This window comes from Berghia stephanieae, chromosome 1, assembly GCF_034508935.2.
Source record: "Berghia stephanieae isolate SIO BIC M18660-M18661 chromosome 1, UCSD_Bste_1.3, whole genome shotgun sequence".
Classification (NCBI taxonomy): domain Eukaryota; kingdom Metazoa; phylum Mollusca; class Gastropoda; order Nudibranchia; family Aeolidiidae; genus Berghia; species Berghia stephanieae.
The window spans coordinates 42,661,010-42,679,030 of record NC_088360.1 but is presented as its reverse complement, the minus strand read 5'-3'; the positions used below and the strand labels follow the sequence as shown (position 1 = coordinate 42,679,030).

General features: G+C 32.7%; 1 protein-coding gene across 5 annotated transcripts in view; it reads left to right on the top strand.

Moving 5' to 3' along the window:
• LOC144975106 (uncharacterized) overlaps positions 1-15,971 on the top strand; it is a 64,261-nt gene extending 48,290 nt beyond the window's left edge. For all 5 annotated transcript variants that reach the window (XM_078918869.1, XM_078918849.1, XM_078918878.1 and 2 more), the window contains 12 exons: positions 274-439; positions 1,005-1,103; positions 1,904-1,963; positions 2,294-2,440; positions 3,041-3,238; positions 3,699-3,815; positions 4,452-4,609; positions 6,206-6,386; positions 6,777-6,836; positions 8,730-8,912; positions 9,644-9,697; positions 11,053-15,971. In XM_078918869.1, the coding sequence (XP_078774995.1) occupies positions 274-439; positions 1,005-1,103; positions 1,904-1,963; positions 2,294-2,440; positions 3,041-3,238; positions 3,699-3,815; positions 4,452-4,609; positions 6,206-6,386; positions 6,777-6,836; positions 8,730-8,912; positions 9,644-9,697; positions 11,053-11,217 (1,588 nt within the window). In that variant the 3' untranslated portion in view covers positions 11,218-15,971. The remainder of the gene's footprint in view (positions 1-273; positions 440-1,004; positions 1,104-1,903; positions 1,964-2,293; positions 2,441-3,040; positions 3,239-3,698; positions 3,816-4,451; positions 4,610-6,205; positions 6,387-6,776; positions 6,837-8,729; positions 8,913-9,643; positions 9,698-11,052) is intronic.
• Positions 15,972-18,021: the final 2,050 nt, after the last annotated feature.

Here is an 18,021-nt window from a genome sequence, read left to right as displayed (position 1 = left end):
TTCAGTGAACATTTTTCTTATTCAGATTTGTTGTGTAAATCACAACATTTGGAGAAAAATCTTTGTTATAGCCATAAGAAGTTGATGCTGTTTTGTAAAGCTTGTTTTTCTGTACAAAATTATGAATACTATATTCTTTTTGCTTCTGAGTTAAAGTGTAAAGAAATCAATTTTTGTGTTGAATAGCTATGACATTTTGGATAAATCCTGAAAATGTTTGGTAAGGAGAGAGTTAACCGCATATTACTATTTGATCATTCATTATTCCACCAGACGTTTGAGGGATAAACTGATAGCTGACGAGCGCCTGTCATTAGCCATGGAAGTGTCCACTAAATGCGGCCTTGACCCCTCTGGTGTTTGGAGTGCCATGGGATATACTTGTCTACAGGTTGGAAATTTTCAAGGGGCAAGGGACAAGTTTAGTCATTGTTTCAAGGTATGGTCATAAGTTAAAGACTGAAATATCTAGATGCTAAATTGTAATAATGAACTCCACATAATGGAGTATGCTTTATTGTTACAATGATGTTGTTAATGTTTATTGTTTGAAGAATATGAGAATGTTTAGTTGTGCCCACCAGTTTACTCTTCCTTTCCTCTTATTCTCTTCATTTCAACAACCCAATCTCTTATTTTCAAAATGCATAACAGGACTCACTCTTCATACACAATCAAAGATTGTTTGACCATACAAATTGTTCCCAGTAGTTTTGTTTCTTTTGTCTTATACAATTTTGCTATCAAAAGTTTCAATTTTTAGAATCGGTTATTTTCCATGTCAAGTATTTTTTATTATGTCATTATTGTTTAACTTCCTCCTTTAAGAATTTTTAATTCTGGCATTTTAAAAAACAAACAGAGGTTCGTATTATGTATGGTTCATATTTGTGCCTTTTTAAAAAGCCGTCTTATGTTAATTTAATAAAATTAATTATGATGTCTTTCCACTTTTATTTTTTGTTTTAAATCAATGAATTCTTTGATTGATTTTTTTTTCTTAGGTTCCATCGGATAAAAATCAAACGTTTTCAAGTCAAAGTCGAATTTTGGGAGAATTGTTGGACTTTTTAGACTCAATGCCAAGTTCTGGACTCACAGGGGTAATTTCATTTAGTTTTTGAAATAATATTTTTTGTATTTGTTTTCCTTGTAATCAAATTTAAATTCTATTTATTTGGTTTGGATTGTAAAAATATAACAGTGATATATTTATGGTTCACAACATTCACTTTTCATTTTTGTTTTTTATTTAGCACCCCCCCCCCCCCCCTTTTTTTTTTTTTCTTTTATACAGGAATATCTATGTCCTTGATAATTTAAAATGTTTTGAGATCTTGTAAATTGAAAAAAAATGGGGCTTGTCTTGTAACCTTCAATAGAAAATGTTTCCAAAGATGATAGGAGGGTGGAATGGGGAATTTGACAGAATAAGCCGTGAAAGGTTTTAACTTATCTTTCATAGCCAAGCAGAATGTCTAATTCCTGTTTTGGCTCTCAGACACTATGATATTTTAATTCTTTGTTTTCCCTTTCTCCATTCCCTTCATGGTTCATTATCCTTGGTATAAGGTTCTGTTCCATTCATTATCTGAATTTATATTCAAGTCAGTACCACTGCTCTCCTGGTATCTGTCTGTTTAATGTTTGCATGTTTGCGTTGTTGCACACTTAAAAAAGTACTTAGCTTAACTGTCCACTCACTGAAATTGGTAGCATTTGGAAAGTTAGAATCATTCTAACCTCCTGAGTGGCGGTGAGAGTTGAGGTGTACAATATTCACTGAGTTTGAAACCACTTTTTCATGGAGTTGTCGGTGGCATAGCACAGTCAAATTATGATTTTATAATCCAGTCATGATTTTTTAATGTTGCATGGAGTTTTTGTTGGTTTTTTTTTCCAGATTCAGATGTTAATGTCCAAACCAGAGAGCATCTGTGATATCAATTCTCTACTGATTCCCGTATGTACCAATACAATGCTCAGATAACATTATTTTGTAAACTGGAAGCATTAAAAGGACAAAGATGAATATTTAGAGTTGTATATTAAGTCACTGAGGTTATGATGATAAAATAGCTAAATATTGTTATCAGTGAATTTTTCAAGAATGCTACCAATACTTATGGCTTTATTTATATCCTTCTTAATTTCTGCCTTGAGAAATTTATTTTACTAACCATCTTATGCAAAATTTATGTATTAAAATGAATATAAATTTTGCTTGTTAGAATGAAAGTATATAAGAAAATTTCCCAGTAAAATGAAGATGATTTCATTTTTTTTTTCTCAGAGCGTTGGTGAAGAAAACAGAGTTGACTCCATCCCCTACAAAGAATGTTTGTTCTATCTTCGTACCTATGGCAGTTATGCCGACCAAATCACTTTCTTGTTGAAGCACGGATATTGGATGAAAGCTGTTCAATTTACTCTCGATCATGTGAGTAGTATTAGTCTAATGAAAATTGAGTTAGTGAGAAATAGTATATTCTGTACAAAACTACACGATAAACCTTTGATTCTCCAGAATAACTGTGTTGTATTCAAATTATATAAGATATCCTTCATGGAAGATCATTTTTCTTAATTTTTTCTTACTCTGATTTGTTTTATAACTGAAAATTGGATATGTGTACGAATTGAAATTGCCAACGTTAACAGCAAGGAATGTTCTAGGTTGTGCATTTGTGAAGGTATGATTCCACCTCCACCCCCCACCCCCACCCCCTATTTTGATTTTTTTGAGTTGGACTTCTAATATTTTTTCTTTTAGGTAAATAGTTCTCCTGTCAATTTGGATTTTGTGGATAGAGGGGGAATAATGAATATATTTATGGGAAGTTTGCATTTCCTTTCTCCTTTTAAAATTTGATGTTCAATGTATATATTGTGTTTTAGCCTTTGTGTTTGGTAAAATGGATGAAGGCTGTTGATTCTAGCCTCCATTTTGGGCTCAGGAGGCAGCTGAACTTTACTTTAGGACTGTTGTATTCAAAAATATAAGAAGATATAAAAATCACTCTATATCCTCTAACCACAGCACTGCTCATCCGATGTGTTTGTAAATGCTGTGATGAAGCCAGCCTTGGAATCCGGGGAGCTTGGTCGTTTGCTGGAGCAAATGTTGATGTTGGACCCGACTTTGTCAAAATGGACCAGCTACCTCACTGCTACCTGCCGACATCTTCTCAAACTCAAATACTTTCATACATTGTACCAGGTGCAACTTTTCATGAAGGTAATTATATAAAATTAAATGACTATTGATATTTATATTGAGAATGATTTATTTATTTATTTATTTTGAAAATTTATTTCATTTATTTATTTATTCATTTTTTTATTTCTGTTTTGCTTTTGTTTTATCATTTTTTTGCGCCCCCCCCCCCCCCCACCCTTGATACAAACAACTTTGAGAGGTACCTAAGGTTACAAAAAAAATAAGAAGGAAAATAAAAGCAGACAATTTGTAGGCATTTGTCAAATTATAACCTTTCATAACAATTGTTATGAACAAATCAACTTTTATGTTAAGATGACAAAATGATATTACAATTAAGGTTTAGAATACCGTTGACATAACATATTTTTCTATGAAAACAACCGTAGCCATGAAAAATGATACAATCAGTTGTAATTTGAAATAGACTTTATTCCATTTTCTTCTATAATCTTACCTTATGGATCCTTTCTCTCAGGATTTTATCCGAGCTGCCATGACGTGCATCAGCCACTTTTACCAACGAGGTGCCAGAGATTATTTGGATCTCTGTGGTCGTCTGCACTATCTGTTCACTGCCCAGCAACATTTGCAAGTCTGTATTTTTTTCTTTATTTTCATCATTTTTAAGAATTCGTTTTATATGATAATATTAATGGCTCAGATTTTGTTCAATGAAACCATTTGATTTTTCTATCAGTCAACTTTAAAACTCTAGATTGAAATGTCAAAAGTTCATAGGTTAAATATTAAAGATATTTTTTTCTTATTTATAATGAAAGATGTGATTCTTCAGGAAGATGTGAATGAATCACTTTATTACTATTTATTTTAATTATTATTTGGATGGGTGAAGTGGCGAGCCTTGGCAAATTTTAATTCATATTCGGAATCAACCCCTTTTTCACACAATGTATTTATTTAAATTGCTAAAATGATGTCCGTGGAAGCACTCTTCGGAAGATAGAGTAGTGCAATGGAAATTACAGGAGCCTATTTAGATCTAAAACATGCTAAATAATCATTGCTTTTTTTCTTTTCTTTTTTTTTTTTTGTTTGTTTTGTTTGCTGTGCCCAATTTTTTTTTTTTTTTGTTTTTTATCAATTTTAAAGGCATATTTTCTTTCTGTAATAATCCCTATCACGGTCTATATTCATTACTTTTACACGTTGTCAGATATCTTTGCATACTCATTCTTCATTTCCATTTTTTTGTTTGTTTGTCACCTAGGCCTACCTAGACCCTAGTCAATGGGGAAGTGTCCCCCACCCTCTTGTACCCGTCACCCCCTCAGTTACTCAATCACAACGACCTTCACCTAGCTGGGAATCCAGTCCATCCCCAGAGACATCCACGAGAATGACCTTGACGCCTGACAAAGTCAAAAGGTAAGAAATCCTTTGAATATGAAATAAAATTTTAAAAGAAAAATTGTCTGGAAAGAAGGACTTAGCAAAAAAAAAAAATTACACAAAAAAACACACTGTCTCTTCTATTCTCTGTATTTTGTCCTATGTCATAAATTTAACTATTTGTCAAGTTATTATTTATTTATTTTTTTTTTTTTTTTTATGCCATTGTGTCTGGTTTTTGCCCTTGATTTTGCAAGTATCATTCGTTTAAGGGAAACAGTTAATTATCATTTTTTTCCTTGAATGTGTGATGGGGGTTTGGGGTGCAATGATATTATACAATTGATAATTTTATTGTGTCTTTTGTTTGAAATCATGTGTTTGTCTTTTGAAGAAACTTTCAGATTGTCTGAAACTAGACATGCATATAAAATTCTCTTGGAATCTAATTCTAATCCCTGTTAGGACTTTTTCCTCTCCTCATATTACTTTTTCTTAGGAATGGAGCTGCACGTTTGATTTATAATCTTTTAACCATCCATTCATCTTTATTTTAGCTGTTGCGAATGCCGTTGAACCAGCCGTGAACCATTGGCCAATAGGGAAGAGTGAAATATATGATAATGATGATTTGTTACTCATTTTAAAAATTGCCGTGTAATGTACGCTATACAGATAAACTTATGCAATGCATCTGCTTTTCTGTTGATGCCAAAAGTGTCAGTTTTAGACAAATATCCACCATACACAAATTGACTTCAAAATTTGGTAATTATTTCTTTATGAATGTTTCCTTATAAATTTTTCTGATGTTATTTTTTTTTAAAATTAGCTTTATTAAATGGATTTTGAAACAAGATCCAATCTGGTTTGTTAAAGGCTTCAATGATGGCCGGTGAAGGTTTTGGTTTGGTTTACCTTCTAATCCATTATCACCTTATTTTTGTCCCTTTTGATCTTCTCTCAAGACTTGCAACGTCAATTTCCAACTTTAGGGGGTAGTTAATGCAAAAAAGTTGTCTGCCTTTCATTATATGACAAGGCATGGTGTTGCCACATGTCACCCTTTTGCATTTGAGAACCAACCCACTCGCAAACAAACAAATTAGTTGTTCAAAATATATAGTTTTCAACTGCCATATCACCTTCCTCCTCCCTTGCATTTATATGAACTTTAAGTATTACAAGCACCTTTACTCATTAAAATAAACAAAACAAGCTTAGAAATATTCAGCCTGCTGTCATACAGGGCTTGTTCATTGCATACTTAGTCAATTTTAAAAAAATACAACAACCGATAATACATAATGAAAACATTTTAAAATCTAAATAGAATTGTAATGGTATTTAATTAGTTGGGCTTTTTTTTTTAACCCTTTGTTTTGATTTTTCTTTTATTGATTATTATTTGATATTACATATTACATTATTTTATGTGAGTTTTAGATGGCAAGTCTTTTTTCCTATCCCTTATTGTTTTATGTTGTTCTGGACAATTATCCTTTTTTACTGTTAGTCAGCCACGAAACACATTGGTGAGTAATGAAACTTTAATAATGGAATTAACGTTATAATTCACTAATACATTTTTATTTACTTTTTATATTAATTTACTTCTATCTTTTTCCCCAGACACATTCGACTTGTGGCCCTGCAGATTGAGGTCACTCGATTTTTGGAGCAATCTCTGACACAAGCTGTCGGTGAGGCCTCAGATATTCCAGCCAATTTTGGTTTAAAACGTGCATCTGGTTCATCCCAAATACCAACTCTCTTTGGGGAAATGTCTGCAAGGACTGAGCTTGTCTCTACAGTAAGGAAAAACATTGCATTTGATTTGATTTTTTTTATCTTTATTTTTTATTTTTTATTCATGGTTTGTTTGTTTTATTCTTTATTATTAAAGATATAGAATACGTCTACACGAAAATATTTCCCTGATGTTTGTAAAAGATAGGATGGTAATCAATCCATTGAAAACAGAGAATAAAATTTTAAAAACTATTAACGGGAAGAATGTACTTTTTCAAAAAAAATTAAATTTATTGGGTTTCTCCTTTTGAAAACGTTTTAGAAGTAAGGAGTAAAATCTATAATCTTTCTATGTGGCATTTCGAGGGTAATAGGTATTAAATTTAAGTAAATATATACAGAATATGGTTATATATACAATGATAATGTCAGCAATATTTATCTTATTTAGATTCTTCTTTCTGGCGACGACTTTGGAACAAGCTTCAAATTGGCTGTCAGAATAATTAAGGTATTGGCCGTATAGGCCTTCTACAATTTAAAAGTGATGTTGACAATGTAGTTTGCATTTAAGATTTTAACATTAAGCAGTAGTATTAATTGAGTTCGTAAATTTGTGTCTTAAAAGCATACCTTTGTTTATGTACTATGTCTTACTGGAACCTTGGTAGAGGCAGAGTGAGCTAATCGCCTCATTATCTTAAACTATTTTAATTTTGATTCATACAAATATATGAGAGGAGCATCCATAAATATTTCCAAATATGAAATCAATTAGAGTAGGTTATTGTAAAGGAGTGTTTATTATATAGGGTGAGACTTTGCAAAAAGTAATTTTGGGAAGGGGGCGGGTTGTATGAAAATTAACAAATGTTTAAAAATCAAGAGATGTAAAAAATATATATTATTGAAATAATATTGGAATGAAAAAGATGTAAACTGTTTTTTAACTAGATTTGGGATGAATCATTTTTACACTTTTAGATTTTTTATACTGGTTTCTTATGTCTTGAGCATAAGTAGAGCCAGGTGGTATGGTAAAGGTAAAGTCACTTTATCAATATCGAAAGGTCATGGGTTCAGATCAGTGAAGATATCCCTACTACAGGCCTGTAAATCTTCCGTCTATTGTCGGATTTCCAACAGTACGATTTTGCTCTATAAGTGCTAAAAAAAAAAGAAAAAGATAATAGTAAAAATAAAATTCGTAACCCCAAAGAACAGAACCAATAAAAAAGAAAATAAAAGACTTTTTTTTTAGTTCCTCGAAAAAATTAGATTTTATTCCGTTTCAAATGTCGACTTAAAAAAAAAACGAAAACAAAAAAACTTTTTATTTGTCACATCAAATACAATACATGCGGTCTATCAGTTAGCTATAATATTATCATGCCACCTACACGCTCCGCTAGACGTGTATGTATTCACTGCCTGGCTACTGTGCCACAGCCAGCGAGAGAGAGGTCGCGAAGTTCGCGCGAGTCGTCTTCACACACACACACACCTAGTCAGTAAATAACGCACACACAGAAGTGTGTCGAACTGGACCGGAAGGTTTCTCTCTATTTTGCTACTGACACACATGCATATCTCCGGTTCTTATTTCTCAGTCTCTATATTTCTTTGGTTCCGTCCCGATGTGAGACGGAAAAAAAATAATGTGAAATTATTATTTTTCTTCGAAATATATATTCTTCTTCGAAAGCTCTCACACCACCGCACCACCTCCTCCTCTTCTTCTTCTTTCTTCTTCTTCTTCTTCTTCTTCTTCTTCTTCTTCTTCTTCTTCTTCTTCTTCTTCTTCTTCTTCTTCTTCTTCTTCTTCTTCTTCTTCTTCTTCTTCTTATCTTCTTCTTCTTCTATAAGAATTAATCCAAATAAACGAAAGAATCAGCGTAAACATTTAACACAAACAGGAGCGAAGATAGGCAGCTTCCCCTGTCGAGCACTAGACGTCTAGATACACATCCTTCAAAAGGGTAGGAATTGTTCTCTTCCTTTCATTTTACAACTAACTCAGACCTGGGACCTCAAATAATTGGGATTTTTTTTTTTGATCCATAAAATAAGGATCTCGTTATAAATAAGTAGGGGAAAGTGACATGATTTGACTAGTCAATTGACATGTCATATCTGTGTTGTGTCCATATTTTTGTCCTGTTGTGTCTATTTTCGCGTTTCAAAAAGTTCCGACAATTTTTTCACCAACCATTTACAGGCCTGCTACTAAATCTCGTAGAGTCCCATAACTTGTGGAAAAGTAAGTAGAGGTGACGCCTTTTAAGTAACCCAAAACATTTCAGATAAGATAGTTTTAAAACAAAAACTAAAACTTACATATTTGTTAAAGTGTTACTTATGAGTTTTTGTTTCATCCATATACTTTATCACGATTTTTGTCTAGGAATGTGGCTTGAACACAACAGTGATCTTCACTCACTGTTCAAGAGAAATGGCTCACCAGGGTCAATGTGGGGAGATTAGTTCCCTGATTCAAGCCTTGCTGAGGGATGACCTGGTCTCTGAGGAGGGTATAGACGAGATTGTTGGAGCGTCTCTCTTGGTCATTGCCGACAGTCAGCACCAAGTAAGTACATATATGATTTTCATTGTTTTGTATTGTTTTGTTGTTGACTTTTGTTTTTTTGGGGGGTTTTTTTGTTTGTTTTTTTTTTAAGTCAGGGATAATTTGTTTTGATTTTGGGGGTTTGTTTGTTTATTTGTTTTGTTTTTTAAAGTGAAAAATATAGATAAAGCATTTTTAAAAATTGACAATCTGCTCTGACATGACTTATTATCAGACCTTCATCATTTACCATTCATAAATGTTGTTAGGAGGACTTTAAAATCCTGAGTCTTTTAAATCTGCTTTTTATTCCTCCTTATCGCAAAAAAAAAAAATAAAATAAATAAATAAATAAATAATGAAAATGACAATGATAGCATGCATCATTATCATTTTTTTTTTCAAATCTCTCTCTCTCTCAAGCCTTGCTGTTTAAATAATTTAAAGAATTCTTTTGAATTTAAATTTCATAACTGATTGGTCTCCCTTCTTGTTGCAAGTTTTTTCCTGTGGTCATGGAAGAAAATAAATCTGCTGACAATCGTATTTATTGAAGAGTTATATAGTAATTGATATTCCACCGTTTCACCCAATTTTGAAATTTAGATTCATGGATAGTTTGGCTTGTTTTATTGCCTATGCATTTTATCTTGATAGTTTTATTCCTTGTCTTTTCTGATTATTTTTATCACTCCTATTCCTATTTTATATTTATTTATAAGTTGTTTTTTCTTTTACTTTTGATATTTCAGGCCAAAGATGAAAGTGATTCTCTCATCCAGCTTCTAAGAAATGATAACAATAAGGTGAGTGTCTTTTTGTGTGGGTGTTTTGGAAGTAGGTTTGAAGCCAGTGCAATGATATAATTGTCAATACTCAGGGGTCAATTTTCACCCTTCAACTACATTTAATTAATTTTTATGTTTAAATGGATTATTGCCTAGGTTCAAATGGATGAGTATGATTTGCCTTTTATTGAAATCATATTTTTTGGGTAAATTCCTTCGTATGAATTATCCCATTTAATTAAAATAGTAATGATATAGGTGTGTAATGGTGGGACAGAGAGGACGTGTGTGGTTCACTTTGCCTACTTCTATTTTTTGTGATATTTCCCAAGGATGTGATTTTATACAATTTACCCTGTTTTATTTGTCTTGTTGACATTTTTGCAGAGAAATATTTTTTATGTGGATTCACTGGATTTTTAAACCCGAACTTATTATCTATAAATTATTGTACAATAAATTTTTAAAGAATGTTAATGGCCATTTTTCACTGTTCTGTTTTATGATAAAGTTTGTAAAACGTTTCTACAAAACTTGGATTCTTACAAAGAAATGTACAAGGTCATCCAAAGGAACATCAGAGAAGTCTGCTATAAAGTCTTTGTACGGCCAATTTTAGATTATAGTGCATGAGTTTGGGACCCCAACAATAAAAAGCAGATGGAGCAGCTCAAGAACGTTCAAAGCAGAGCATGTAGGTTTGTTTATAACAACTACAGGAGGACAGAAAGCATCAGTGAGATGCAAAAGCACCTAAACTGGTCGCCATTACATGAAATATGCACAATTCAAAGAGGCAAAGTCATCTTTAAGGCCTGTCAGGTTCTGACTTCAATTCCAATTGATACCTTATTCAAAACAAAAGAAATAGCACTCCTACCAGGTCTCACAGTAATGCTCATCTCAACTCGTTTTTTCCAAACTCCATCCAAATATGGAATTCTCTGCCCGAAAAAAAAAATTAATGACCAAATTGAATTTGACAAATCGATAAAATCAAAATGCAGGCATGTCCATTTGTTCTCACCACACTCACAGTCGCATTTATCTTAGATGCATGGAGTTGCGACTTAATGACAAGAAAGACAAGACAAGATTATCTATGGGAGTGTGTCATAAAAGAATAATAACAAGAAAGCAAAAATAAGATAAATAAAAGGGGAAAAAAACACACTCCCAGTCGACTTATACTGCATAATAAGGAAATTTTGTTTCACAAAGGCTGTATGGTTCTAAATTCTCCATTCAAAAAAGACATTGGTGAATTATTTCAATCATTTATTACTCTATTTCATGATACATTGTTTTATTTAATAACGCATTAATTTTTTTTTCAGTCTTTCATTGTTTATTTTATTCTTGCATTTTTCTAGATAAATGCCTACATCTTATGTGGCAAGTTACGATCTGCATATTTGTTGGCAGTCAAGAAAGACAGTGTGGAGGATGTACAGAGAATTGCAGGAGCTGCTCAGAGACTTGGACAGCCTGCTGTAAAAAACATTTGCAAGAAATGGCTGGAGCAACATAAAAAGTGATTGAATCAAACATCCTTCTGAATTGTTCATGTTATCAGTGGACGTTTAAAATCAACCCACCCCCCCCCCTTCCCCCTTCTTTCTCAAACTGTATGCCTCCATTCATTGACTTATATTATCAAAGCCTGTCTTGGTATTCCATTTCACTTCAACTGCATCCGAGACTCTCCTGGTTACCACCTCCTAGTTACCGCCTGTTTGTCTAAACTTGCAGATGTTTTTAAAAAATCAGAAAAATATGTAACACTAATTCTCTTTTTCTCATAATATTTCAAGATATTTTATTGTCTTCTTTTCCCTCAAACTTGTATTTTCACAGTCACATTTTCACATTGTAACAAGTGTCCCTATAGCGTTTATGACAAATGAAGTAGTGGTAAAACTCAAATATCATGTACATCATGTAAATAAATAAATAAATGAAGGGCTCTATAAATCTACTTCATGTTTTCCATTTTATATCTTAAGTTAATTATTGGTGTTGACATGACCAAAATGTGTCACATGCACCGTTACACCATTAAGGAAAACAATTGGATTCTCTGCAATAATTTTTTACTTTTTATTAAAAAGGCAAAATTCAACATTCTGTTAATAACATATTTTTTTACCTATCCTTAAAGTCGACCTGTATTTTAAAAATTAAAGAGCCTCTTGGTTTTATTTTGAATAATTCGTTTTATGTCAGTATTATTTTAACCTCATAAATTTCAATACCAGTTATAGATTAATCCTACCAAATCTACCTAAAGTTCTTTCTATTGTTATTCCTATTGCTAGAGTGAATTCTTGCCAATTCAAAAATGTATGAATTATAAGGCAAGAAGTCTTGTCATACAAATTGCTTACTCATGTGATACGCTCTTATCATCTCTCTTGTTTTGTATACATGATTCTGTAAATATTAGGAAAATCAGCATTTATACTGGTCTGATCAAATGAATATCCTGCTCCATAATCTCATGACAGAATTGGTGTGAAACACAACTATTGACAAATTAACTATGGACCTCGCCAGTATGGCTCTATTATGTTTATAAGGATTGCAAATTTACTCATATTGACTTGAAAAAATGAGTGCCATTAAGCATTAATGCATAATGGCTTCTTTGCTGTAAGTTGTCGTAAACCATTGCAATGATGGCTATTGATTATATTCCTTTTTATCTTACTCTCTCAAATTTCTTTTTGTTAATTGATCATTTCCTAGATTGTGTCTTTTTTTCTTGTTTTTTTTTTCAAGTGGCGGTTGCAATTATTAATTTATATTTTATCAAGTACTCATTGTTATTTTGTATCCCGATCGGGTAATAACTTTATTAATATAAAAGACTACAATTCTAATCAGTTAAAAGGTGTGTCTGGTGTTTGAATGAGATTGGAATTTAAACAGGATGGTGTTATTAAAGCCTATTAGTTCTTAAATAATAATACCATAAGATTAGTGTATCTTAGCCAGCCACATATTTGTCTTTAGTTCTCACCTCCTCTCACCTTCTCACCAACCTTACCCAAAAGAAAACAATATACACATAAAAACAAAATAAAACAAAAACAACAATAACAACGAGTAGATCAAAAAGAACAACAACAGCTAATTCAAGAAAACTATGTGAACCAAAATTAGGTAAAGTCAATCATCAAAGTGAGGATGAGGATTGATTAGGAGACTGACTTTTCCACATTGACTTAAGTCCAACTCAACAAGTGAAGATTATTCAGATTTTTTATTTCCAGAAAATGTATTTTGATGAATAGGTGCTACCTTAGTTATGATAGATTACCCAAGGCTCCTAACGGCAATCTCCATCGCATGATTACGAAGTGATTAGATTTCCCTTTTGGAAATATCAGTTTGGTTGTGAGTAAAGAATGAGATTTTTTAAAATAATAAATTAGCGTTTAATATTAGTTTTAGTGGTTATGCATTTCGTTTAATTTAATTATTGACTTAAGTGTACGGAAATGATGTGCAAACCTATTTGTTAAATTTTTTGTTCAAAATGTGTCAAAACATGTCATTTACAACTCTCCAAAATGATCTTTCATAATTCTAATTTTATATTACCATTGATATCGTTTACAATGAATATGAGCCAAGGTCAAAAGGTGCCAATTTTTTTTCTCAAAATAAAAGTGACATAATAGTCCATTCATGTTTCTATATGTGTAGCAAAAACCCTGTACTTCATGAATCAAAGGCCCTTTAGATAACTTTAAGGTCTAACGCATCATAATATCGTCAACAATACCTATAGGTTGCTGGTGTCACCTGTGATCGGTGACACCAAAATGAGACAAAAAACTCAATAACCAAATGATTTTTGTTGAGTATCAAACTTTATTTAGTAAGTTATAGACAAAAAGACACAATCAACAACAATCATAGTACAATAATATTACCAACTATTGGAGACAATGTTGCTTTTTGGTGTCATCGGTCACAAGCAACATAGAATGCAAATATATTATTTCATAAAAATGTTTGTACATTAACAACAACAACAATATTGCATATGCTTATTACCAGCAATGTTCAGAAACTTTTGGAATAAAATGTTGGGAAATAATGTGACCAAAGCATATCTTATTTAGCTACATTGTGTCACTTGTGACATTAGACCGATGACACCATTACTTATGTCACAAGCAATACCAAATTGCAATTTCGACAATATATCATTAATTTCAGTCAAACCAGTGTAATAACCACAGTTAAATATGGAATTTAAAAATATTTCAGAAACCAAAGACTTCAAAAATAGAAATATACATGGAAAATAGAGAATCTGAATGTGACTTGTGACATACGACCGGTGACACCATTACTTATGTCACAAGCAACACCAAATCACACTTTCGTCCATAATATATCATTATTTTCAGTCAAAAAATCACAATAACCTACTCTAAAATGAAATTCAATAATATTTTAAGAAACTAAATACTTTCAAATTGGAAATATACTTAGAAATTAGTAATACCATTGTTGCTATTATTTGGTCAAAATCGGCACTAGAACGCAATTTTGCCTCAATAAATCAAGAATAGCAACTGAACACATGTAATATAGCCTGTTTGATGTAATTCAATGACATTTCAAGTTTTGAAGAACATGAAAACAGAAATACATTAGAAACTTCAAACTTAAGTGTCATCTGTGACATTTTAACCAATGACACCAATGGTCACAAAAAGTACCAAAAGTCACACAAACACTAGATAAATATCAGCCACAGTAATGAATTCATGTAACCATACGGTAACATCCGCCCTACTGCTCAAATCTGCTAGTTTGTAGTTAGTGTGTTAATAGTAAATCAAATCAAATTTCTTGACAACCCTTCTTTTATCTGGATTCGTCAAAAGCTTGAGTTTTGTCTTTTTCTTGATTAATACAACCCTGAAACATAAAAAAATTAGAATTACAAGGAAATAATTAACTGTGCCAAAATCAGTCTTATGTGAGATGTCATAATATCATATTTGTAAATAGAATAACAGCTGAAAACATAATTTTTTGGTGGCACTTTATAATATCCAATATCAAGTGTTGCTTGTGACAATGTAAAATAGCGATGACACCAAAGTTCAACTTACCTTTTCTGCCCGGAGCCAGGCTGGAAAGGCAAATGAAAGTGCTGCACTTCAAAGACTGGTAAGAAGGGTGGATCAAAATTGCGAATCGCCATTTAACGAAACAAACTTCCACGTGTTCACGCATGCCGTGTTGCTTGTGACAAATGACACCAAAACCAATAAACCTCAATATCGGCACAACGGTATACATTTACTCCAAGATTTGAGTTCAGATAGTAAATCTATGCTTTTTTCTCATAATAAAACATTTTATAAACATTAAACATGAGCTTTAAAGTTTCGTGTCGAGTCTTAGAATTGTGCTGTGTTTGATGACACCAAAGGTCACAAGCAACACCAACTTTTTAAGAACTCTTTATGAAACTTAATCAGATATGTAAAATACTGCAATTGCGTTTAAAAGTAAATTTTGACTTTATACTATTAGTCAAACTTCAATCACGTGAGCTAAAACATCACATTTAATTTCTACATGATTTCTAAAAAGGTGATGCGTTGACCTCGTTCTAAGCACATGCCAAACAGCATTCAAATTTCACTTTCAAGTTGTTTATTTCATATTCTGTTGAACAGAGTATGTTGAGCTCATTTTATCTCTTCTTCATATTATCAATTGATTACAAGCATTAACCCAGTGAAAACAGCCCATAATTAAGTAAAAATCAAATTTTCTTAACACTGGTATCAGGCGGGCACCTTTTGACCTTGGCTCATATTTACTTTAAATTTAACTCTTTGTTTTGTGTTTTCAATGCAAAAAGATGCTATTTGAATGTTAACGGCCTTCACATTTAATATTATAATAATATTTGATGGCTTGTGAAAATGTATTTTTGCGATAATTATAATTCTATAAACAGTTGTATGGTTGAATGGAAATGGTTTTAATGTAGAACTGAATGTACGATAGTTTTTGCCAACTGACATTATTATAGTGTGAAACTTTTAAATTTATTTATTCACCAATACTAATTTATATGTTGACTAGTCTCATTTACTCCATATTAAACTGTGTCCATTCCATGCGCAAAACCATACCCACATTTATTAGGATGATAGATTATATGATATTATGTATACAGCCATGTTATTTACGAATGATGCATGACAAGTTCTATATTGATTTTTGTTGACTATTAAATTATTAAATCATGTCAATTTGTTCATGTTTTTTACAAAGACAAAGAGGAAAATACATATCTTATACAGTTATACAGCTGTCAAGTGTTAAATTTAAACTAGCTGTAATTGTTTTCCCATGGACAGACTTTGGTGGTTTGGTTGTGACAGACTCAGAACATCCGTCTTAATTGGCTCATTTAAGCTACTCTAGCTTTTAGCTTTTATACAGCACAATATCCAATACATTTGATGAAAGCGTTTACAAAGAGTTCCAAGCCAACAGCAACACATAACTTGTGGAACACATGGTGTCTGTAATGCGCTTTTAGTTTTTTTCTTCGTGGGTTCTTATTTTACACTCCAAGTATGGTGTAAATTATGGAAAGTAAGACGAACGTCTACGAACTGGATGGGGTTCCCGACCTCCCACAGTGGGCAGGGAGGTACTTGCTGTGTCTTCTTTCCCCCTGTATCTCAATTGCTTTCTGTCTTTGTCTTTGAATGAGATTACTTGGTTTTGTCCTGACCCTGGCCGGAATCCTTGGCTGGGAGGGAAACAGTCAGATGTATAGTTATAGTTTTGGGAGATGATATTTTTTTCCTTGTAAATCATCTGATTTGTAAACATTTGAGTGTATTCCTCTTAGAAGGATTTTGTGCTGGTGTCTGGGTGAGAATTTTAGGTGATCTCAAAGTAAGTACTTTGATAGTGTGCTCTTGGAATCTACATGTCTCTTATTTGAACCAATTCCCCTTTGTCTTACCTTTTCTTGGGTGCTTTAATTGTAATTCTAGAACTTTATCTTTCCCATTTCCTTCCTTTTTACTGGCACTGATATGACCTTAATGTGTTGTAAGCGCCGTAAAACCCTTATAAACAAACAAACAACGTCTGCAAAATATTGATAAGTTTAAACCAAGCACAACCATAAATTTTAATGAAAAATCGGGAATAGTAGCCTAATAGTCAAGGAAGGAGAAAAAGTATGGTATGCAGTGTATTGTGCATATGGCCTCTTCTATGGGCTTCTATCACGATGAACGACCTGGTGTGTCGAGAGAGAGAGAGAGAGAGACAGAGAGAGAGAGAGAGAGAGAGAGCAGCACGGTCTCTTCACTTGTTTCACCATAACCTATTAAGCTAATAATAGAGACAAACAGACAAGAACACTTCTTTCCATCACCACTATATGAGGTCTAGAAAAAATCACGAGCAATATAACAGGACGTGGTTAGCATTTTCAAAATTACTTGCCTTCGGAGACAGTAACTTGCACTGTCTCCATCTCCATTGCAAGTCTTCCAAGAATCCACTAATTAGAGAAGTGAGAGGGTCTAGTTTGTGTGTGTGTGTGTGTGTGTGTGTGTGTTGTATGTATTTGTGTGTATGTATGTACGTATTTAAGTGTGTGAGCGTTGTGTGTGTTGTGTCTTGTTTGAGTGTTTTACGAAGTCTTGATTTAATTTTAAATGATTGATTGTGGATGACTCGTCGTTAGCACTAATAGGCCTATTGTTCTATTATTAATCGTGGGACATGTGGATAGTGAATGTTAGACAAGCCTAACTTTATGATCTGTTGATAACGGGAGACTCAAAATATGCTTGTCCCAGGAAAAAAGTCACCGCACGTGCCAGGTAGAGATCTTTTACCAAGGAATGACTTTTGCGTGGCCCACTGCGTAACATGTGCCAGAAGGGCCATACCACAAGACTAAAACTATAAAAACACATTTTGAAATGTCCAACGCGCAGTATTAGGCCTACCTATAGCAACAATAAAAAAGATGATCTTTGAACTATTGTTTGGTGCATGTTGACAGTAATACACCCATCTGAACCACCTGATTTCTGTGAAGAAGAGGAAGATGTGTTAACACGTTATAAAAAGATTTGTGAGAGACTCATACGTTAGTTTGAAACTGATTCAAAAATATAATTCTTTGAGTTTGAGTCTTAGCGTAACAAATGATCACTAACATGTCGGGTGTAATGATTTGATATAAAGAGTTCAACAATTTTGAGGAAGTGAAAGGTGACGCTGAAAATAATGCGGGAATTGGGGAATAATGAAATAATTGA